The 23,372-nt window shown below is 50.9% G+C and overlaps 2 protein-coding genes across 4 annotated transcripts; one reads left to right on the top strand and one right to left on the bottom strand.

Annotated features, from left to right (window-relative positions):
* The first annotated feature begins 14 nt into the window (after positions 1 to 14).
* AFMID (arylformamidase) lies at positions 15 to 19,413 on the top strand. 3 transcript variants are annotated; one of them, XM_010381917.1, is made up of 11 exons: positions 15 to 121; positions 3,215 to 3,305; positions 12,869 to 12,973; positions 13,080 to 13,128; positions 15,967 to 16,052; positions 16,139 to 16,211; positions 16,401 to 16,498; positions 16,748 to 16,826; positions 16,909 to 17,044; positions 17,246 to 17,350; positions 18,105 to 18,907. In XM_010381917.1, exons 1-11 carry the CDS (start codon positions 62 to 64, stop codon positions 18,129 to 18,131), a joined length of 909 nt encoding a protein of 302 aa, XP_010380219.1. In that variant the 5' UTR covers positions 15 to 61; the 3' UTR covers positions 18,132 to 18,907. The 3 variants fall into 3 exon arrangements, with proteins under 3 accessions (XP_010380219.1, XP_030779256.1, XP_030779255.1); XM_030923396.1 differs by lacking the exon at positions 17,246 to 17,350 and having other exon boundaries at positions 40 to 121; positions 18,105 to 19,413; XM_030923395.1 differs by lacking the exon at positions 18,105 to 18,907 and having other exon boundaries at positions 40 to 121; positions 17,246 to 17,504.
* Positions 1,423 to 1,813, bottom strand: LOC115894826 (small nuclear ribonucleoprotein G). Its single transcript, XM_030923397.1, has one exon. It carries the CDS (start codon positions 1,792 to 1,794, stop codon positions 1,564 to 1,566), a length of 231 nt encoding a protein of 76 aa, XP_030779257.1. The 5' UTR covers positions 1,795 to 1,813; the 3' UTR covers positions 1,423 to 1,563.
* Positions 19,414 to 23,372: the final 3,959 nt, after the last annotated feature.

The raw sequence follows: 23,372 nt of genomic DNA, 5'->3' as shown, positions 1-23,372 counted from the left end.
AAGCGAGGCGGGGCTCTGGCAGTATAAAGGAGTGACACGCACGTCGGCTGTAGACGCCGCGATGGCTTTCTCAGATGTTGGTCTCCCAGGCGAGGTTCCTTGGAAGAAGATGTCTGCAGAGGTAGACGGATTGCAGGGAGGGACTGAGGGGCTGGGGCGGAGTTAGCTCATTGATTAGATTGGCGTTCTAAGAAGGAAGCTTAGAAGCCGTGCAGACCACTCCTGTGGGCATGCTGGGCGCCTGGTGTGTGCCAGGCCCCCAGTGCTTGAGCACCGTGGTGTATTTTACCTTCTCCTTTGTTCGCCTGACTTTCAGAATAGAGAAAATTGAAGTCCTGGCTATGCTAATATCAGTAGGCCCTGCCGGGCGTGGTAGCTCAAACCTGTAATCCCAGCACTTTGAGGTCAGGAATTCAAGACCAGCCTGGCCAACATGGTGAAAGCCCCTCTATACTAAAAATACAAAAATTAGCCGGGCGTGGTGATGTATGTCTGTAATCCCAGCTACTTGGGAGGCTGAGACAGGAGAATCGCTTGAACCCAGGAGGTGGAGGTTGCAGTGAGCCGAGATCATGCCATTGCACTCCAGCCTGGAAGTCTGGGTGATTAACCAAGACTTCGTCTCAAAAAAAAAAAAAAAAAAAAAAAAAAAAAAAAAAAAAATCCATAGACCCGCAGGAGGTTAGGGGCCAAAGTTCTGGACCTTGAACTGAGGTTACACAATGTTTTTGGGTCTCTGCTTATGTGGCACAGGCTGAAGGACTCAAAACAGCTGGTATTTACATTGGGGTTGCTGTGAAGGTTAGAAACATACAGGCCGCGTGCAGTGGCCCAAAAAACAAAACCATTATATAATCATGATCATAAATAATAGCAACGGCCGGGCGCGGTGGCTCAAGCCTGTAATCCCAGCACTTTGGGAGGCCGAGACGGGCGGATCACGAGGTCAGGAGATCAAGACCATCCTGGCTAACATGGTGAAACCCCGTCTCTACTAAAAATACAAAAAACTAGCCGGGCGACCTGGCGGGCTCCTGTAGTCCCAGCTACTCGGGAGGCTGAGGCAGGAGAATGGCGTGAACCCGGGAGGCGGAGCTTGCAGTGAGCTGAGATCCGGCCACTGCACTCCAGCCTGGGCGACAGAGCGAGACTCCGTCTCAAAAAAAAAAAAAAAATAAATAAATAAATAAATAATAGCAACGAAGATGGTGGTAGTGATCACAGAGTGTGCCATGTGTGGCTGTAACGATCCTACAGGTAATAACTGTTCCAGGTACTGATTGGACAGATTCAAGGATCTCTTACAAGAGCCCCTTCACTGGGAGGAAGAGACAACCTACACTGAGTGACTCGCTTTATTTCACTTATTTCACTCACATGCCTTATCTCTTTTAACCTTGGGATTTGGATAGATGCCTTCTATTTTTTTTTTTTTTTTGACTATTACAAAAGTTTATTTAACAAAAAGTCTAATATGAAAATGTATATGACCTAATTTTTACATCATAGTAAAACAGGCCCTATGGAGAGAGGACATGGGTTTCTCTGCTGAACAGCCATTATTTATACTCGTTCCAAGGCTTCTAACATGATGATACTATTTCCTCGTATTACCACCATTCCAATATTGTTCTGTTGCCCACTAGTCGCCATCTCCACACATTCATCTATCACAAGGTTCATAAAGGGATCAAATCCCCGCAATATTCCTTGGACATGTCTGCCACCATTTAATTTCAATGATAACTTCTTGTCCATAAATTTTTTCAACTCGGGAGGGTGAGCTTTGCTCATGGCGTATACTCCGCTGGCTCACAGACCTATTTTTCTTTTTTTTAGACACAGTCTCGTTTTGTCACCCAGGCTGGAGTGCAGTGGCATGATCTTGGCTCACTGCAACCTCTACCTCTTGTGTTCAAGTGATTCTCCTGCCTCAGCCACCCGAGTAGCTGGGATTACAGGCACACTGTAGCTGATACTACATGCCTGGCTAATTTTTGTTTTTTGTTTTTTGTTTTTTTTGAGACAGAGTCTCGCTCTGTTGCCCAGGCTGGAATGCTGTGGCGCGATCTCGGCTCACTGCAACCTCCACCCCCTGAGTTCAAGCGATTCTCCTGCCTCAGCCTCTCGAGTAGCTGGGACTACAGGCACCCACAATCACACCCGGCTATTTTTTTTTTTTTTTGTATTTTTAGTAGAGATGGGGGTTTCACTGTGTTAGCCAGGATGGTCTCGATCTCCTGACCTTGTGATCTGCCCGCATCGGCCTCCCAAAGTGCTAGGATTACAGGCGTGAGCCACCGCGCCCGGCCCAATTTTTGTATTTTTAATAGAGACGGGGTTTTGCCATGTTGGACAGACTGGTCTTGAACTCCTGGCCTCAAGTGATCCACCCGCCTGGGCCTCACAAAGTGCTGGGATTACAGGTGTGAGCCACCGGGTCCGGCCTGGATAGATGCCTTCTACCAGTAAGGGAACTGAATCCCAGAGACTAAGTGACTTGTTCAGGATAAAACAGTAAGTAAATGAGGGAGGTCAGATGGCATTTGACCTCAGGCCTTTCCGTGAGGCCGCCCTGACTTCCCATTTCTTATGATGGCTTTGAGCCCTTTCTTCAAAATCTGGTTCCTTGTTGCTTTTTTTTTTTTTTTGACATGGAATCTCACTGTTGTTACCCGGGCTAGAGTGCAATGGTGGGATCTCAGCTCACTCACTGCAACTTCCACCTCCTGGCTTCCATCAATTCTCCTGCCTCAGCCTCCCGAGTAGCTGAGATTACAAGCGCCCGCCACCGCGCTCAGCTAATTTTTGTATTTTCAGTAGAGACGGCGTTTTGCCACATTGGCTAGGCTGGTCTCAAACTCCTGACTTCAGGTGATCCACCCACCTTGGCCTCCCAAAGTGCTGGGATTACAGGTGTGAACCATCGGGCCACCTGGCCTCCCGTGGTCATAACTGCTGTGGGAGCGGTGCCCATGATGGCATTAACTGGATTCGTTTGGGGGACCTCATATCCCTTAAGGCTGCCAGCTGGCTAAAGGCACAGCGGTTGCTGGTATACCTCTAGACCATGGATCCAAGGGCATCCTGGAGACCCTGGAATACTGGGGAGGGGGCTTCTAAGGCAGAGAGGAGCAGCCGGGCATAGGCAAGGGGGAGGGGCACACTCTGTTGAGAAGGAAAGTCTTGCAGACCTCATGTTTGTGTCCTGCAGGAGCTGGAGAGTCAGTACTGTCCCAGCCAATGGGGTGTCCGACTGCGAGCAGAGGAAGCCTTGAGGACTTACTCACAAATAGGAATCGAGGGTACTGGTGTGACCTCTCCGTGACTGCATTGGGTGGCCTTTAGCATGTGGCAGTGGTTCAGAATGCTGGGGGTTGGGGGTGCTGCGCCACACCACCTGGGTCTCGAGGGGCATTTCCCAAACACCAGGCACTTTATAAACCTCTCTGCTCAGGGGCAGGTACCCAGGACCCCTTGCTGCAGGGGCTGCTGGAGGCAGGAGAGGTCCAGGGGAGGTCCATGGCTCAGTCCACCATGCCTGGCCTTTCCTGCTCAGCCAACCATGCCTAGACCCGTAAGGCTGAGGGCTATGGTTGCCATAGGGAGGTGAAGTGAACAGAGGAACGTTCCTCCTCTGCAGCTGGATATGGAATGCAGTCACTATTCATAGAAAGCAATACTTTGGGAGGCCAAGGCAGGTATATGACTTGAGGCCAGGAGTTTGAGACCAGCCTGGCCAACATGGCAAAACCCCATCTCTACAAAAATATACAAGAATTAGCTGGACGCCTGTAATTCCAGCTACTCGGGAACCTGAGGCATGAGAATTGCTTGAACCTGGGAGGCAGAGGTTGCAGTGAGCTGAGATTGCATCACTGCACGCCAGCCTGGGTAACAAGAGTGAGACCCTGTCTCAAAAAAATAAAAAGCAATGGTGACTGAGTCTTGCTCTGTTTACCCAGGCTGGAGTGCAGTGGCGTGATCTCAGCTCACTGCAACCTCTGCTTCCCGAGTTCAAACGATTCTCCTTCCTCAACCTCCTGAGTAGCTGGGACTACAGGCGCGCCCCACCACGCCCAGCTAATTTTTGTGTTTTTAGCAGAGACAGGGTTTCACCATGTTGGCCAAGATGGTCTCCATCTCTTGACCTCATGATCTGGCCACCTCGCCCTCCCAAAGTGCTGGGATTACAGGTGTGAGCCACCATGCCTGGACTCTTTTTTTATTTGAGACAGAGTTTTCCTCTTGCTGCCCAGGCTGGAGTCCTAAGGTGCAATCTCCACTCACTGCAACCTCCACCTCCTGGGTTCAAGCAATTCTCCTGCCTCAGCCTCCCAAGTAGCTGGGATTACAGGCCTGTGCCACCAAGCCTGGCTAATTTTGTATTTTTAGTAGAGACGGGGTTTCACCATGTTGGTCAGGCTGGTCTCAAACTCCCGACATCAGGTCATCTGCCTGCCTTGGCCTCCCAAAGAGCTGGGATTACATGTGTGAGCCACCGTGCCTGGCCTTTCACCTTTTCTTTCTTTAAAGAAATCTGGACTTGGGAACCTGTAAACTAGTGAAGTCTTAAGGTCCATTTCTGTCTCTACCCTGTATCTGCAAAGTGCTGTACCACAATTTGAACACCTGGTAATGCACCTGTGCTGGGATGGGGAGCAGGCCCCAAGGAGGAAGTGTGGGTGAGGAAGCAGCCAGCCATGCCTGGCAAATTGGCTCTGTTGCAGCAGGCCCAACACAGCCTTTCAGAGGCAGATGCCTGGGCTCTTGGGCTTGGTGGTTTTCTAAACAGAGAGAACCCAGGAGGAAGAATAGACTTGTTAGAAGTGTGTTCCAGGGGCCGGGCACGGTGGCTCAAGCCTGTAATCCCAGCACTTTGGGAGGCCGAGACGGGCGGATCACGAGGTCAGGAGATCGAGACCATCCTGGCTAACACGGTGAAACCCCGTCTCTACTAAAAAATACAAAAAACTAGCCGGGCGAGGTGGCGGCCGCCTGTAGTCCCAGCTACTCAGGAGGCTGAGGCAGGAGAATGGCGTGAACCCGGGAGGCGGAGCTTGCAGTGAGCTGAGATCCGGCCACTGCACTCCAGCCTGGGTGGCAGAGCAAGACTCCGTCTCAAAAAAAAAAAAAGAAGTGTATTCCAGCACGTTCCACCATCCTTCTGTCTCAATAGATTGGGGTGGTACTGTTTCCTAGGCTCTTCATAGTTCCTTGCTGTGCCCAGCTCTGTTCCAAATTCATCTCTATTTCCTTGATAAATATATGAGTGTGGTGCAACATGCAAGTGCTGTAAGCAAACCTTTTTGCCAGTCTTAATTGTCTTGAGGGATAGAGCTGACCCTAATGAGAAAGGAAGTCAGACATAAAAAGCACGCACTATTAAACCTTCAGGTCATATGATTGAAAGAAAAATAAAAGGAAAAGATTTAAAAAAAAGAGAGAGCCGGGCGCGGTGGCTCACGCCTGTAATCCCAGCACTTTGGGAGGCCGAGGCGGGTGGATCATGAGGTCAGGAGATCGAGACCACAGTGAAACCCCGTCTCTACTAAAAATACAAAAAAATTAACCAGGCGTGGCAGCGGGCGCCTGTGGTCCCAGCTGCTCGGGAGGCGGAGGCAGGAGAATGGCGTGAACCTGGGAGGCGGAGCTTGCAGTGAGCCGAGATCACGCCACCGCACTCCAGCCTGGGTGACAGAGCAAGACTCCGTTTCTCAAAAAAAAAAAAAAAAAAAGAGAGAGAGAGAGACCAGGAACTGTCACACATGCCTATAATACCAGTACTGTGGGAGGTCAAGGCACGAGGATCCTTTGAGGCCAGGAGTTTGAGACCAGCCTGGGCAACATAGCAAGAACCTGCCTCTACAAAAAATTTAAACGCTGGAAGTGGCTGCTTGCGCCTGTAATCCCAGTACTTTGGGGGGCCGAGGTGGGCGGATCACGAGGTCAGGAGATTGAGACCATCCTGGCTAACACGATGAAACCCCGTCTCTACTAAAAATACAAGAAATTAGCCAGGTGTGGTTCGGGCGCCTGTAGTCCCAGCTACTCAGGAGGCTGAGGCAGGAGAATGTCTTGAACCCAGGAGGCGGAACTTGCAGTGAGCTGAGATGGCGCCACTATACTCCAGCTTGGGCGACAGAGCAAGACTCCATCTCAAAAAAAAAAATTTTTTTTTAATTAGCAGGGTGCGGTAGTGCGCACCTGTACTTCCACCTACTTGAGAGGCTGAGGTGGGAGGATGACTGCTGCCTAGGAGTTCAAGGCTGCATATTTCTTTATGTATTGGGTTTTTTGTTTGTTTTTTCTTTGAGACAAGGCTTTGCTCTCTCACCCAGGCTGGAGTGCAGTGGCGTGATTTTGGCTCACTGCAACCTCTGCCTCCTGGGTTCAAGCCATTCTTGTGTCTCACATTCTTGTGTCTCAAGCCTCCTGAGTAGCTGGAATGACAGGTGTGTGCCACCACGCCAGCTAATTTTGTATTTTTAGTAAAGACGGGGTTTCGCCATGTTGGCCAGGGTGGTCTCTAACTCCTGGCCTCAAGTGATCTGCCCGCCTCCCAAAGTGCTGGGATTATAGGTGTGAGCCACCGTGTCTGGCCACACTTTTCCTTCTTTGCACCAGGGGGAATTATGCTTTTTTTCTCATTTTTGATTTGTATTCGTCCTTACAATGCCAGCCTATTAACTTGCAATGAGGATTGTTCCCTTGTAATGGGTAGACAGCCTCATCCCCGTCAAGGCCTGGCCTCTCTCGTCTGGGCTCAGGGAGAAAAAAGTCTAACTGCTGTGTGAGTATGGCCAGGGTGCAGTAGGCTGGCAGAGAGGGGGTTTAAGAACCATTTCCTTTACCACTAGCTTTTAAATTAGTTTTACTGTGACCTTTATTAAAAATACTTTTTTTTTCTTTTAAGATGGAGTTGTGCTCTTGTTGCCCAGGCTGGAGTGCAGTGGTGCAAACTTGGCTCACCGTAACCTCCACCTCCCGGGTTCAAGCGATTCTCCTGCCTCAGCCTCCTGAGTAGCTGGGACTACAGGCACATGCCACCATGCCCAGCTAATTTTTTATTTTTAGTAGAGACGGGGTTTCTCCATGTTGGTCAGGCTGGTCTCGAACTCCTGACCTCAGGTGATCCACCTGCCTTGGCCTCCCAAAATGCTGGGATTATAGGTGTGAGCCACCAAAGCCGGCCCAAAAAAACACATTTTATAGTCAGCAAAATGCTGTATATATTTTTTATCCAGATACAAAAGTTAAATTCTGTATGATTTCATTTAAATGAGGTCCCTAGAAAAGTCAAATTAATAAAGACAAGAAATGGAATGGTGGCTGCTAGGGGCAAGGGGAGGGAGGGATGGGGAGTGAGTGACAGTTTCTTTCTTTTTTTTCTTTCGAGACAGAGTCTCACTCTGTTGCCCAAGCTGGAGGGCAGTGGTGCTGTCTCATCTCACTGCAACCTTCGCCTCCCGGGTTCAAGCAATTATTGTGCCTCAGCTTCCTGAATCGCTGGGATTACAGATGTGCACCACCATTCCCAGCTAATTTTTGTATTTTTAGTAGAGACAGGGTTTCACTGTGTTGGCCAGGCTGGTCTTGAACTCCTGGCCTCAGGTGATCTGCCCACCTCGACCTCCCAAAGTGCTGGGACTACAGGCATGAGCTGCCATGTGCGGACCTGCAGTCCTGGTTTTTTTTTTTTTTTTTTTTGGTGGAGTTTCACTCTTGTTGCCCAGGCTGGAGTGCAATGGAGCAATCTCAGCTCACTGCAACCTTCGCCTCCTGGGTTCAAGCAATTCTTCTGCCTCAGTCTCCCAAGTAGCTAGGATTACGAGCATGTGCCACCACGTCTGGCTAATTTTGTATTTTTAGTAGAGATTGGGTTTCTCCATGTTGATCAGGCTGGTCTCGAACTCCCGACCTCAGGTGATCCGCCCGCCTCAGCCTCCCAAAGTGCTAGGATTACAGGCAAGAGCCACTGCACCCGGCCTTGCAGTCCTGTTTTTAATATCATGCACAACATTAGAAATTATTTCTAACCCAGGCTGGGCTCCGTGGCTCATGCCTGTAATTCCAGCACTTTGGGAGGCCATGGTGGGCAGACCACTTGAGGTCAGGAGTTCGAGACCAGCCTGACCAACATGACAAAACCCCTTCTCTACTGAAAATACAAAAATTAGCCATGCGTAGTGGCACATGCCTGCAATCCCAGCCACTGGGGAGGCTGAAGTAGGAGAATAGCTTGAACCCGGGTTGGGGAGGTTGCAGTGAGTCAAGACCGCGCCATTGCACTCCAACCTAGGCAACAAAGAATGAAACTCGGCCGGGCGCGGTGGCTCAAGCCTGTAATCCCAGCACTTTGGGAGGCCGAGACGGGTGGATCACGAGGTCAGGAGATCGAGACCATCCTGGCTAATACAGTGAAACCCTGTCTCTACTAAAAAAAGACAAAACCTAGCCGGGCGAGGTGGCGGGCGCCTGTAGTCCCAGCTACTTGGGAGGCTGAGGCAGGAGAATGGCGTAAACCCAGGGGGCGGAGCTTGCAGTGAGCTGAGATCCGGCCACTGCACTCCAGCCTGGGTGGCAGAGCGAGACTCCGTCTCAAAAAAAAAAAAAAAAAAAAAGAATGAAACTCCGTCTGAAAAAAAAAAAAAAAGAAACAGAAATTATTTCTAACCCAAAACAATTGAAAACAGGTACTCAAACAAGCACTTTTACATGCGTGTTCGTAGCACCATTTCCACATAGCCTGAGTTGTAAAAAATAGCAACGAAGCTTTTGCTTTAATGAGAAAGGAAGTTTGCCATAAGGTTTGTTCTGGGGTGTCTTGCTGAAGCCCTCCTGTGTTCTTGCCCTGGGGTTCAGGGCCTGGAGGGCCCTCTGTGGGGGGCATGAGTCACCTCATTCTCTGTCTCTGCACCCCAGCTGCCCTCTACTAGAGAGAGGCAATTTCTCTTTCTTGAGGTTAGTTAGTATCTGAGGGAGGCTTATGCATGATAATGAACACCTACAGCTGCTTGCTTTTAATTGCCATTGCACTTAGAACATACATTTCATGATGTTTTTCTTAATCGTAACACAACATTAATCTAGTCCATTTATAGGCTTAAGAACTCCTGTGTTAATTAAATCACGACCTTCTGATGAAGCCACGCCCATGAGCCTGTGGAGCGCGTTGTCTTCACACTGTGCTGGGGCAGGGTTGTTGGCAAACCCCCATGGATGGCAGCTGGCAATGGCCTCATGGTGACAAATGCGTCTGCCTTTTGACCCAGAATTCTACCCCTGAGAGTGTGTCCTACAGATGCTTGCAAGTGGTGTGGTAATGGGTGTACAAGGCTATTCACAGCAGGGGCGTTTGTGGTGGCATGGCCTGGGAGACAGCCCAGATGCCTTTCAGCAAAGGATTGGTGGCAGGTCTGCAGCCCTGGGGCTTATCAGACACCAACCCTGCTGGCACCTTGATCTTGGACTTCCAGTTTGCAGAACTGTGAGAAAATAAAATTTCCATGAAGTCTCCCCAGTCTGTGGTATTTTGTTATAGCCGCCCAGGCTGACTCAGACAGGAGCCCAGGATGGATGTGAGCTTGTTATAACCAGCTCACGCTTGTGGCTGTAGGGAGTCCGGGTAGAAGCTGGAAGAGCCTAGAGGGGTGGCTGCTGCCTTCCTGGGAACAGGTTAAAAGGGATCCAAGCAGAGTGGTCTCAGTGCAGGTGGGGAGGAGACTCTAGACCCAGGACACACAGTGGAGGGGGTATCCAAGGATTTCCTGATGATCACATGTGGTTTGAGAAAGAGAGGGGGCCAAGTCTGGTGGCACATGCCTGTAATCCCAGACTTTGGGAAACGAAAGCAGGAGGACAGCTTGAGCCCAGGAGTTTGAAACCAGCTGGGCAACACAGCAAGACCTGGTCTCCACAAAAAAAATAAAAATTAACTGGGTGTGGTGGTTCACGCCTGTCGTCCCATCTACTTGGGAGGCTAAGGTGGGAGGATCACTTGAGCCCTGGAGTTCAAGAACAGCCTGGGCAACATGGCAAAACCCTGTCTCTACAAAAAATACAAAAATTAGCCAGGCATGGTGGCACACCCCTGTATTTTTAGCTACTCTGGTGGCTGAGGTGGGAAGCTTATTTGAACCTAGGAGGTTAAGGCTGCAGTGAGCCGAGATTGCACCACTACACTCCAGCCTGTGTGACAGAGTGAAACTGTGTCTCAAAAATATAAAGTGAATTCAGGAGTTCGAAACCAGACTGGCCGACACTGTGAAACCCCGTCTCTCCTAGAAATACAAAAATTAGCCCAGACCAGGTGCACTGGCTCGCACCTATAATCCCAGCACTTTGGGAGGCCAAGGCAGGGATATCACTCAAGGTCAGGAGTTCGAGACCAACCTGGCCAACATGGTGAGACCCCGTCTCTACTAAAAATACAAAAATAAATAAATAAATAAATAAATAAGCTGTGCATGGTGGCAGGTGCCTGTAATCCCAGCTACTTGGGATGCTGTGGCAGGAGAATCACTTGAACCCAGGAAGCAGAGGTTGCAGATTGCTTGAACCCAGGAAGCAGAGGTTGCAGTGAGCAGAGATTACGCCGTTGCACTCTAGCCTGTGACAAGAGCAAAGCTCTGCCTTAAAAAAATAATAATAATAATAAGACAGATGTGGTGGCCCACACCTGTAATCCCAGCTGCTTGGAAGGCAGAGACAGGAGAATCACTTGAACCCCGGAGGCGGAGGTTGCAGTGAGCCAAGATTGCGCCAGTGGACTCCAGCTTAGGCGACAGAGCGAGACTATCTCAAAAAAACAAAAACAAAAACCACACAAGACTTTTCAGCGAAATGCTCGCTCCTCTTCCTTTTCATCCTCCCAGTTCCCCTGGCCCCCATCAAGGGGGCCACTGTTATTCATATGGATATAGATTCCCCCCTCTTTCATCCAAATGGCCCCATAGTACACACAGTTCTACCCTGCCAGTTTCACTTATTATTTCTTGGAGATGTTTCCTTGTCTGTACATAGATAGCTTCTTGTCAGTACATAGGGAGCCATTCAGGGTTGGTAAAGTGGTTGGTAATGTGGGTGCTGGCAAAACAGGTTTTGCAACCTCACTGGTGTTCTGCAAAGGCAGCTTCCTGCCTGGATTGGCACATGGGCAACTTCCCTTTGATTTCCCTCAGCTTTAATCCATCCAGCCCAGGTGGAGACAGACCAGTTTACGGTTCTGCATTCTGGCATAGACGCAGTTCTACAAGCTCTCAGCCTCATGGCTTTTCTTCCTCTGCTGTGTTTACCCTTCTGGAGTTGCAGAATCAATCACCCGTTTCTCAAAACGGGAAGCACAGGGGTTTTTTGGGGTTTTTTTTTGAGACAGTCTTGCTCTGTTGCCCAAGCTGGAGTGCAATGGTGCAATCTCAGCTCACTGCAACCTCCGCTTCCTGGTTCAAGCGATTCTCCTGCCTCAGCCTCCTGAGTAGCTGGGAGTACGGGGGCCCGGCTAATTTTTGTATTTTTAGTAGAGATGGGGTGTCACCATATTGGCCAGGGTGGTCTCAAACGCCTGACCTTGTGATCCACCCACCTTGACCTCCCATAGTGCTGGGATTACAGGTGTGAGCCACCACGCCCGGCCAGGTTTTTCTTTTTCTAGGCCCACTGTGGCCACCAAAGTTGGGGACCAGGGGGCCTCCAGGGACAGGGACCCCAAGTTGCAGGTTAATACACAGAGCCCTTTCTGAGATGCAGGTTCTACAGGGAACTGGATTCCACCTCTTTTGGGGAGATCAACCCAGCACTCCAAGGATCCCCTGATGGTGCCTGAGCACAGCTGTGAGAAGGGGGTGTCTGGATCCTTGGGGTGGCAGGATGGGAGAGGTGGGGCATGGGCCTGTAGGGTGGCCCCCAGAGTCCCCCTGACTAGCTAGAATTCTGAAAATTGTGTTATGTAAAACACTTAGCATCTGCAGTGCCAAATAAAGGTGACCCCCACCATGACATTAAAAAATAAATAAATAAAAATAAATTTAAAAAAGACATGTCCAAATCCTAACCCTGGGAACCTGTGAAGATATTTCCTTATTTGGTGTTTTTTGTTTTGTTTTGCTTGAGACAGAGTTTTGCTCTGTTGCCCAGGCTGGAGTGCAGTGGTGTGATCTCAGCTCACTGCAACTGCTGCCTCCGGGTTCAAGCGATTCTCCTGCCTCAGCCTCCCGAGTAGCTGGGACTACAGGCGCCCGCCACCACGCCCAGCTAATTTTTTGTATTTTTAGTAGAGACGGGGTTTTGCCGTGTTAGTCAGGATGGTCTCGATCTCCTGACCTCATGATCCGCCCACCTCAGCCTCCCAAAGTGCTGGGATTACAGGCGTGAACCACCGCGCCCCACCTGGCAATCCTCTTTCAATGGGAGGTGCTCGGAGCTGAAGCTCAACATGTCAACTTAAGGGAGCTTTCAGCTGGAAGGTTTCTACCTGAGCTCAAACAGAAACTGCCGCCACCTGGCTGGGCGCAGTGGCTCACGTCTGTAATTCCAGCACGTTGGGAGGCCAAGGTGGGCAGATCACGAGATCAGAAGTTCAAGACCAGCCTGGCCAACATGGTGAAACCCTGTCTCTACTAAAAAATATATATATATACAAAAAAGTTAGCTGGGCATAGTGGCGTGCACCTGTAGTCCCAGCTACTTGGAAGGCTGAGGCAAGAGAATCGCTTGGACCAGGGAGGTGGAGGTTGCAGTGAGCCGAGATCGCGCCACTGCACTCCAGCTTGGGCAACAGAGTGAGACTTCGTCTCAAAAAAAAAAAAAAGAAAAGAAAGTGCCGCCACCTGAGCTTGTGCTAACAGCGACTTGTCCATTTCTGAGACAGCCACCAGGAGGGCCCGGGCCACCAGGAAGAGCCTGCTGCATGTCCCCTATGGAGACGGCGAAGGGGAGAAACTGGACATCTACTTCCCTGACGAGGCAGCTGAAGGTTGTCAGCGAAGGGGCTGGGGGTCCTGGGACTTGGGGGTCCAGTGGCAGAGCTCAGCATGGCGGGCCCGGCTCACTGTCCCTGTGCTTGGTTTTTTGTTTTGCAGCTTTGCCTTTCTTCCTGTTCTTTCACGGAGGATACTGGCAGAGTGGAAGGTGAGTCGGGGGATGCGGATGGTGGACTGCAGGAGAGATTCCACTTGCACTGGGGGACTCTTCCTCCAGGGCTGCCACAACCAAAAGGCCACAGCTGGGCGATTCCCGCAGGCCCGTGTCTCACAGCACTGGAAAGCGGACGTCTCAAGTCAAATGTGGGCCGGGTTCCTAGGGAGGATCCTTCCTGCCGCCTCCAGCTTCCTGTGGCCTCAGGCAGTCCTTGGCTTGTGTCTGCAGAGCTCCAGCCTTTGCCTCCATTCACATGTGATCCTTGTGTTCCTGGGTCTCCGATCTTCCTCTCCTTTTTTTTTTTTTCTTTTTTTTGAGACAGAGTCTCACTCTACCCCAGACTGGAACGCAGTGGTGCGACCTCAGCTCACTGCAATTTCTGCCTCCCAGGCTCAAGCAATTCTTCTGCTTCAGCGTCCCAAGTAGCTGGGATTACAGGTGTGCACCACCAGGCCCAGCTAATTTTTGTTTTTTTTGTTTTTTTTTTTGAGACGGAGTCTCGCTGTGTCGCCCAGGCTGGAGTGCAGTGGCGCGATCTCGGCTCACTGCAAGCTCCGCCTCCCGGGTTCATGCCATTCTCCTGCCTCAGCCTCCAAGTAGCTGGGACTACAGGCGCCCGCCACCACGCCCGGCTAATTTTTTGTATTTTTAGTAGGGATGGGGTTTCACCGTGTTAGCCAGGATGGTCTCGATCTCCTGACCTCGTGATCCGCCCGTCTCGGCCTCCCAAAGTGCTGGGATTACAGGCTTGAGCCACCGCGCCCGGCCTAATTTTTGTATTTTTAGTAGAGACGGTTTCACCATGTTGGCCAGGCTGGTCTTGAACTCCTGACCTCAAGAGATCCTCCCGCCTTGACCTCTCAAAGTTCTGGGATTACAGGCGTGAGCCACCACACCAGCCTCCTGTTTTTGTTTTTGTTTTTGTTTTTTTTTGAGATGGAGTCTCGCTGTGTCCCGCAGGCTGGAGTGCAGTGGTGCGATCTCAGCTCACTGCAAGCTCCGCCTCCCGGGTTCACACCATTCTCCTGCCTCAGCCTCCCGAATGGCTGGGACTACAGGCGCCTGCCACCAGGCCTGGCTAATTTTTGTACTTTTAGTAGAGACGAGTTTTCACTGTATTAGCCGGGATGGTTTCGATCTCCTGACCTCGTGATCCACCCACCTCGGCCTCCCGAAGTGCTGGGATTACAGGCGTGAGTCACCATGCCCGGTCTCCTTTTTTTTTTTTTTTTTTATAAGGTCATAGTCACAGGTTCTGGGGTTAGGATTTGGACATATCTTTTGAGGGGACACAGTTCAACCCACTGCAACCAGTGAGAAGCATGTTCAGCCTCCTCTTGAATCAAAGGAAAAGCCAGAGCGACCAACCACTGTCCCAGTTTGCTTGGGACTGAGGAGGGGTTTCCTAGGACATGGGGTTTTCAGTACTTTAGGAAAAAAACAATGAAAGTCCAAGGTAAAATGGGACAGTTGGTCACTGTAAGCTTTTTGTGGGTATTTGGGAATTTGGGATCTTGACAGACACTGCGTTCCCTAGGGTCTTCCTGCAGAGTTGCCTTCAAGCATCTTCATGTTAATAGCTTACATTTAATGGCCACACACGGTGGCTCACGCCTGTAATCCCAACACTTTGGAAGGGCAAGGCGGACGGATCACTTGAGGTCAGGAGTTTGAGACCAGCCTGGCCAACATGGTGAAACCCTGTGTCTACTAAAAATACAAAAATTAGCTGGACGTGGTGGCGTGTACCTGTAATCCCAGCTACTCGGGAGGCTAACGCAGGAGAATCGCTTGAACCCAGGATGGGGGGTTGCAGTGAGCCAAGATCATGCCACTGCACTCCAGCCTGGGTGACACAACAAGATTCTGTCTCAAAAAAAAAAAAGCTTACATTTATTCCACACGAAACTCTCTACACTGCTGGTCTTTAATTCTCAAAAACAGTTCCCTAAGAGAGGGAATATAATTGCCTCTATTTTACAGATGAGGAAACCAGGCTTAAAAGTTACATAAGCCGGGCGCGGTGGCTCAAGCCTGTAATCCCAGCACTTTGGGAGGCCGAGACGGGCGGATCACGAGGTCAGGAGATCGAGACCATCCTGGCTAACACGGTGAAACCCCGTCTCTACTAAAAAATACAAAAAACTAGCCGGGCGCGGTGACGGGCGCCTGTAGTCCCAGCAACTCGGGAGGCTGAGGCAGGAGAATGGCTTAAACCCAGGAGGCGGAGCTTGCAGTGAGCTGAGATCCGGCCACAGCACTCCAGCCTGGGCGGCAGAGCGAGACTCCGTCTCAAAAAAAAAAAGAAATAAAAATAAAAAATAAAAAAATAAAAGTTACATAAATTGCCAGGCACGGTGGCTCACACCTGTAATCCCACACATTGGGAGGCCGAGGTGGGAGGATTGAGTTAGAAAGCAGTCTGGTCAACATAGCAAGACCCCATTTCTACAAAAGAAAAAATAAATTTGCTGGGCATAGTGGTGCACACCTGTACTCCTGCTTGGGAGGCTGAGGCAAGAGGATTGCTTGAGCCCAGGAGGTCGAGGCTGCAGTGAACTGTGATGACGCCATTGCACTCCAGCCTGGGCGACAGAGCGAGGCCCTATTGCTTAGAAAAATAAAGTTTCATGAAGCTCCCCCAAGGTTCTATAGCTAGTATGTGATGTGGCAGGGAGAGATCCTGTCCGCTTCCTTCTCTCACATGGGGCCAGAAAGGGGTGGTGCTGTGCATGGACAGAACATCTGGAAAGTGGTGTGTCCAGGACACAGGAAGCAGCGTAGTGGCCAGGCTGCCTCCAGCTGTCACATCTGTGTCTCTCTCTGCAGTAAGGACGAGTCTGCCTTCATGGTCGACCCGCTGACGGCACAGGGAGTGGCCGTGGTAATAGTGGCTTATGACATCGCCCCCAAAGGTAATAGGGGTGGTTGCTGCAGGTCTGAGGGCTGGTGGGCTTTAGGAGGAAGCGAGTCCCTGACCCAGCTCATACTCTCTGTGCAGGCACCCTGGACCAGATGGTAGACCAGGTGACCCGCAGCGTTGCGTTTGTCCAGAAGCGGTATCCAAGCAATGAGTGGGTGTTGCTGGTAGATTTTCTTCCTGTCGGACCTCACTGGGTGGGAGGACAGTGCAATCAGTCCCTTGGACACAGCCAAGCTTCCCTCTGGCCTATGGAGCAGAAAGCAAATTGGGACTCTTTGAAGTGGCCCTGATGTTGTGGGCAAACTGTGCAAATCCAGTTCTCTGCTTTGACCCCTCCCAGGGGAATTTACCTATGTGGACACTCAGCCGGAGCCCACCTGGCCGCCATGATGCTCCTTGCCAACTGGACCAAGCATGGGGTCACGCCCAACCTCAAAGGTTTCCATGGGGGCTGCAGCCTGGCTGGGCAACCTTCATCTCCCCATGAGCCTTGCGGTTTGGGCCAGCTGATTGAAATCCTCCTGGCCGTGAGTGGCTTGACCGCAGGGCTTTCAGCCCTCTGAGCAAGGCCTTCTCTGCTTCCTCTGTGCCCCCTCCCCTGGTCCTGCCCCTCTGGCTGGGGGGGTGGGCTGGCCCTGCCTTGCTCCACCTGGAGCCTGGTCCTGTGACGATGCTGCACCCTCACAGGCTTTTTCCTCATGAGTGGGGTCTTTGACCTGGAGCCCATCATGTATACTTCACAGAACGTCGCTCTCCAGCTGACCCTGTGAGTTACCCGCCCACCACCTCCCCTGGCTCACCTGGAGCCCAGCTTCTTTCCGTCCTGACCCGTCCACTCCCCGCCCCAGGGAGGACGCTCAGAGGAACAGCCCCCAGCTGAAGGTGGCCCAGGTGCAGCCGGTGGACCCCACCTGCCGTGTGCTGGTGGTCGTGGGCCAGTTCGACTCCCCCGAATTCCACCGACAGTCCTGGGAGTTTTACCAGGTACTCTCAGCGCAGGTTTGTGGCCAGAGGTCGAGGGTCATGTGAGCTCATTATTTGCCTCTTTCTTTTACCCACGTGGACAAGACCATCCGTCATTTATTTAACACAGTGAACCCTGACCTGTGCCAGGCATGGCCCCATGTCCTGCCCCACCGCCCCCCCCACTGCTCAGGCCCCTCCTCCCCTGTCTCCCCTGCCCAGACCCTGTGTCAAGGAGAGTGGAAAGCCTCATTTGAACAGCTCCACGATATGGACCACTTTGAAATCGTTGAGAATCTGACCCAGAAGGACAACGTGCTCACCCAGGTGGGGCCTCATCCCTGGCAGCCCTTTCGTGGTAGACAGCACAGATCCTGCTGCAGCCTCTTAGATGTGCAAACCAGGAGTTCGAGACCAGCCTGGTCAACATGGAGAAACTCTGTCTCTACTAAAAATACAAAAAAAGTTAGCCAGATGTGATGGTGCGTGCCTGTAATCCCAGCCACTCAGGAGGCTGAGGCATGACAATTGCTTGAACCCAGGAGGCAGAGATTGCAGTGAGCCGAGATTGCACTCCAGCCTGGGCAACGGAGCAAGACTATCTCAAAAAAAAGAAAAAAAACCTGAGAACCTAGGAAAGAAAGAACTGAAGAACATCTCGTTTCTTTCTTTTTTTTTCTTTAGAGACAGGGTCTCCTCTGTTGCACCCAGGCTGGAGTACAGTGGCAGAATCTTAGTTTTCTGCCGCCTCCTGGGCTCAAGCCTCCTGCCTCAGCCTCCTGAGTAGCTGGGACTACAGAGGTGTGCCACTGTGCCCTGCTAATTATTAAATGTTTCTGTAGAGATGGGGTCTCTCTCTGTTCCCTAGGCTGGTCGTCTTCTTTTTTAATCTCAACATATTATACCTCTAACCAAGCTGTCTTGAACTCCTGACTTCAAGTATCTTCCTGCCTCAGCCTTCCAAAGTGTTGGGGTTGCAGACATGACTCACTGCATCCAGCCCTGTCTTACTTCCTTAATCAAATTCCTGCCAAGAGCTTCTCCGATTCTGGGGCTTTTGTGCCTTCTCTTCCTGTTCCAGATTATCTTGAAAACAATCTTCCAGTAGTTCTGACGACACCTGGAGCCTGGTCCAAGTGCACCCCACCTTGGGAAGCCTCTCCAAAGAGTTTTCGGAGCTGAAGCTGCCAGCTTCAATTTTCCCCAGCACCCAGGAGAGCCTTGCTGTGTTGCCTGCCCGGCAACAGTCCATTCTCACTGCTGGGATACTCGTGAAAATCTCCAGGTCCTCCCTCTTCCCAGCCCGGACAGAGCTTCAGGGAGGCTCCAGGGGATGTCCACAAGTCAATGCTCAGAGATGCCGGGAGCCGCCTGTAAGCCTCATCTGGCCCCTCTACCTGCTGACAGAACGTGACAAAGATGACTTACCTCTAGCGTTTTTGTATGACCCACCAGCTAAGAATGGCATTGCTTTTTTTTTTTTTGGAGATGGAGTCTCACTCTGTCACCCAAGCTGGAGTGCAGTGGTGTGATCTCGGCTCACTGCAACCTCCACCTCCCGGGTTCAAGCAATTCTCCTGCCTCAGCCTCCCGAAGAGCTGGGACTACAGGCACCTGCCACCATGCCCGGCTAATTTTTGTATTTTTAGTAGAGATGGGGTTTCACCGTATTGGTAGGGCTGGTCTCAAACTCCTAACCTCATGATCCACCCGCCTTGACCTCCCAAAGTGCTGGGATTCCAGGCGTGAGCCACCGCGCCCAGCCAGAATGACATTGCATTTTTAGAAGATTCATAAAGAAGCACAAAAAATATTATTTCATAACGTAGAAATTATATAAAACTTAAATTTCCATGTTGATAAATAAAGTTGTATTGGGACACGGCCCTGTTCATTCCTTTACGTATTGACTAGGGCAGCTTTCCAGCTACAGGGCAGAGCGGAGTGGTGGTGACAGTGACCTCCTGGCCTGTAGTGCCTGAGGCATTTCCTATCTGGCCCTTTTCAGGAAAAGTTTGTGGACCCTGGGTAAGGGCTTCCCCAAGCCAGCTACCCTCCACCTTCTGCTTCAGTCTCCTGTCTGCTCTGTCCTCCGTCTCCCTGACATTTGGGTCTGTCCCTGAATGCCCCGGGGTCTCAGCGTTGGGACCAACACCTTGACCTTGACAGGACAATGCTACCCACATGTAGGACAAACTTCCGCTGCACCCCAAGAGTGGTGTGCATGTCCCAAGAAGCCAGCTACATCCATCCACCACCCACCCCACCACACCACCTCTTTCTCTCACACTGAATAGCATTCAAGAATTTCCACCGTAGGCCGGGCACGGTGGCCCACACCTGTAATCCCAGCACTTTAGGAGGCCAAGGTGGGTGAATCACCTGAGGTCAGGAGTTCAAGACTAGCCTGGCCAACATGGCAAAACCCTGTCTCTACTAAAAATACAAAAATTAGCCAGGCGTGGTGGCGCATGCCTGTAATCCTAGATACTTGGGAGGCTGAGGCAAGAGAATCGCTTGAATCCAGGAGGCGGAGGTTGCAGTGAGCTGAGACTGTGCCTCTGCACCCCAGCCTGGGTGACAGAGCCAGACTCCATCTCAAAGAAAAAAAAAAAAAATTCTACTGTGTGTGTGCAGCAAGCCATCATGACACACATTTACCTGTGTAACAAACCTGCACATCCTACACATATACCCTGGGACTTAAAGTAAAAGTTGGGGGGAAAAAATAGAATTTCCACTGTGACATTATTGAGTATAGCAAAAACACAAACAGCCTAGTGTTCATTAGGGCATAAACGCATTCAAGCAGCATCAAACCCTGCAGCCATTACAAAGAGATCTATGTTGACCATGTGGAATATCTCCAAGAGCCACAATAGCCTCTCTTATCTGCGGGATTCACTCCAAGACCCTCTGAAACCATGGATAATACTGAACCCTGTGTACACTATGTTCTTTCCTGTATATACATACCTATGATAAAGTTTAATTTATAAATTGGCAAATGGTATGAAGTAATCCTTCTAAGAGATTAACAATAACTAATAAAATATAATGATTATAACAATATACTGTGATCAAAGTTATGTGAAGCCGGGCGCCGTGGCTCAAGCCTTTAATACCAGCACTTTGGGAGGCTGAGGTGGGTGGATCACCTGAAGTCAGGAGTTCGAGACCAGCCTGGCCAACATGACAAAACCCCGTCTCTACTAAAGATACAAAAATTAGGCCTGGCGTGGTGGCTCACACCTGTAATCCCAGCACTTCGGGAGGGCGAGGCCGGCGGATCACAAGGTCAGGAGATCAAGACCATCCTAGCTAACACAGTGAAACCCCATCTCTACTAAAAATACAAAAAATAAGCCAGGCATGATGGCGGGCACCTGTAGTCCCAGCTACTCGGGAGGCTGAGGCAGGAGAATGGCATGAACCCGGAAGGCAGAGCTTGCAGTGAGCCGAGATTGTGCCACTGCACTCCAGCCTGGGCTACAGAGCGAAACTCCATCTCAAAAAAAAAAAAAAAAGATACGAAAATGAGCTGGGCATGGTGGCGGGAGCCTGTAATTCCAACTACTTGGGAGGTTGAGGCAAGAGAATCACTTAAACCTGGGAAGTGGAGGTTGCAGTGAGCTAAGATGGCACCATTGCACTCCAGCCTGGGCAACAGAGCGAGACTCCATCTCAAAACAAATCAAACAAACAAACAAAGTTATGGGGTCGCTGTCTTTCTCTCAAAATATTCTTTTTTTGGTGGGACACGATGGCTCATGCCTGTAATCCTGACACTTTGAGAGGTTGAGGTGAGTGGATCACCTGAGGTCAGGAGTTCAAAACCAGCCTGGCCAACATGGTGAAACCCCGTCTCTGCTAAAAATACAAAAAGTTAGCTGGGCGTGGTGGTGCAGGCCTGTAATCCCAGCTACTTGGGAGGCTGAAACAGGAGAATCACTCGAAGTTGGGAGCCAGAGGTTGCAGTGAGCTGAGATCACGCCACTGCATTCTAGCCTGGGCAACAGAGCGAGACTCTGTCTTAAAAGAAATAAAAGAAAAGAAAAAGAAAAAAAAGTCTTCTTTTTTTTTTTTTGAGACTGGGTCTCACTCTTTCTCCCTGGCTGGAGTGCAGTGGCCCAATCATGGCTCACTGCAGCCTTGACCTCCCAGGATCAAGTGATCCTCCCACCTCAGCCTCCAGAGCAGCTGGGACTATAGGTGCATGCTGACTAATTTTTTTTTTTTTTTTGAGATGGAGTTTCACTCTTGTTGCTCTAGCTGGAATGCAATGGCTTGATCTCAGCTCACTGCAACCTCTGCCTCTTAGATTCAAGCGATTCTCATGCCTCAGCCTCCCAAGTAGTTGGGATTACAGATGCTCACCACCATGCCCAGCTAATTTTTTGTATTTTTAGTGGAGACAGGGTTTCACCATGTTGGCCAAGCAGGTCTCAAACTCCTGATCTCAGGTGATCCACCTGCCTCAGCCTCCCAAAGTGCTGGGATTACAGGCGTGAGCCACTGTAATTAGCCTTGCCTGGCTAATTTTAAAAAAATTTTATAGAGATGGCGTCTCACTGTGTTGCCCAGGCTGATCTTGAACTCCTAGGTTCAAGTGATCCTCCCTCCTTGGTCTCCCAAAGTGCTGAGATTACAGGCGTGAGCCACCGCCCTGGGCTGGGAAATACTTTTTTTTTTTTTTTTTTTTTTGAGATAGAGTCTCACTGTGTCGCCCAGGCTGACGTGCAGTGGCGATATCTCGGCTCACTGGAAGCTCCGCCTCCTGGGTTCACGCCATTCTCCTGCCTCAGCCTCCCGAGTAGCTGGGACTACAGGCGCTGCCACCACGCCAGCTAATTTTTTGTATTTTTTTTTTTTAGTACAGACGGGGTTTCACTGTGTTAGCCAGGATGGTCTTGATCTCCTGACCTCGTGATCCACCTGCCTCAGCCTCCCAAAGTGCTGGGATTACAAAGTGCTGAGCCACCATGCCCGGCCGGGAAATACTTTTTTAAGCCAGGGCAAGGTGAATCTGAAATGCCATTTGAGGAAAGATCTGTTCGCCTGATGCCCTGTTTGAGCCTGGGTGGACAGGATAGCATCTGCCAGCTACGGGAAGCACTGCAGATGGGAAGAGGCTTGGCCACTCTCCAAAGGTGGCAGGAGCTGGAGTGGGTGAACTGAAGGTAAGGAGAATCTAGGAGTTGGGGAACCTGGAGACAGGCTACCCGGCAGGGCTTCGGGCTGACACCCCCACGGATACAGTTCTGTTCACTGGGGCTCAAACATAAGAGGAACCCAACTGTTGTGGGAGGAAAAGACCCTTCTGCCCTTTCCTTTTTTCTTTTTCTGTTTTTTCGAGGCAGAGTCTCTCTCTGTTGCCCAGGCTGGAGTGCAGGGGCACAATCTCGACTCACTGCCACCTCCGCCTTCCGGTTTCGAGAGATTCTCCTACCTCAGCCTCCCCAGTAGCTGTGACTACAGGCGCGCACCACACGCCCAGCTAAATTTTGTATTTTCAGTAGAGACGGGGTTTCACCATATTGGCCAGGCTGGTCTCGAACTCCTGACCTTGTGATCCACCTGTCTCAGCCTCCCAAAGTCCTGGGATTACAGGCATGAGCCACTGTGCCCGGCCCGACCCCTCTGCCCTTTCAAAACAATGTTCGTTCTCTCACAGTCTTCTTTTATCATATTAAGTCCACGCCGCAGGACTATTTTGTCCAATGAATGCTATGCAAATATTTCATGCACCTGCTGGTCACAGGAATGATATATATGTACTTGGTACGCACTGATCGCACCTCGGTGTGGGAGAAGAAGGGGGAAGGAAGGAAAGAACAGCCCCCTCCTTTCCTGGTGCACCTTCAGATGTGCCGATGCGGCTCAGACTCGCCGCAGATGGCCCCCTTCCCAGAGACAGGGGAGGATTCTCCACCCACTCCCCAGCCTCCAGGCCCATCCTGACTCCTGCCTTCAGGCACTCAAGTTATTATGCGTCTAGACACACGGATATATTCAAGCTGGGCACAGCCACAACAGCCCCACCCCAGGCGACTTAAGTCAGAGCTGGGGTCCAAAGAGACCACATCCCAAAGGACTGTGTGGGGGTCGGGGCACACAGGCCACTGCGTCCCCCCGTCTTAGGCATTCCTGAACTCAGCCTCACTCTGCTTCTCGGGGATTTCTTTTTTTTTTTTTTTTTTTGTGAGACGGGGTCTCGCTCTGTCGCCCAGGCTGGAGTGCAGTGGCCGGATATCGGCTCACTGCAAGTTCCGCCTCCCGGGTTTACGCCATTCTCCTGCCTCAGCCTCCCGAGTAGCTGGGACTACAGGCGCCCGCCACCTTGCCAGGC

The sequence above is a fragment of the Rhinopithecus roxellana genome, chromosome 19 (assembly GCF_007565055.1).
Source record: "Rhinopithecus roxellana isolate Shanxi Qingling chromosome 19, ASM756505v1, whole genome shotgun sequence".
Classification (NCBI taxonomy): domain Eukaryota; kingdom Metazoa; phylum Chordata; class Mammalia; order Primates; family Cercopithecidae; genus Rhinopithecus; species Rhinopithecus roxellana.
The sequence above is the reverse complement of the archived record's forward strand: the minus strand, read 5'-3'. Positions and strand labels throughout refer to the sequence as shown.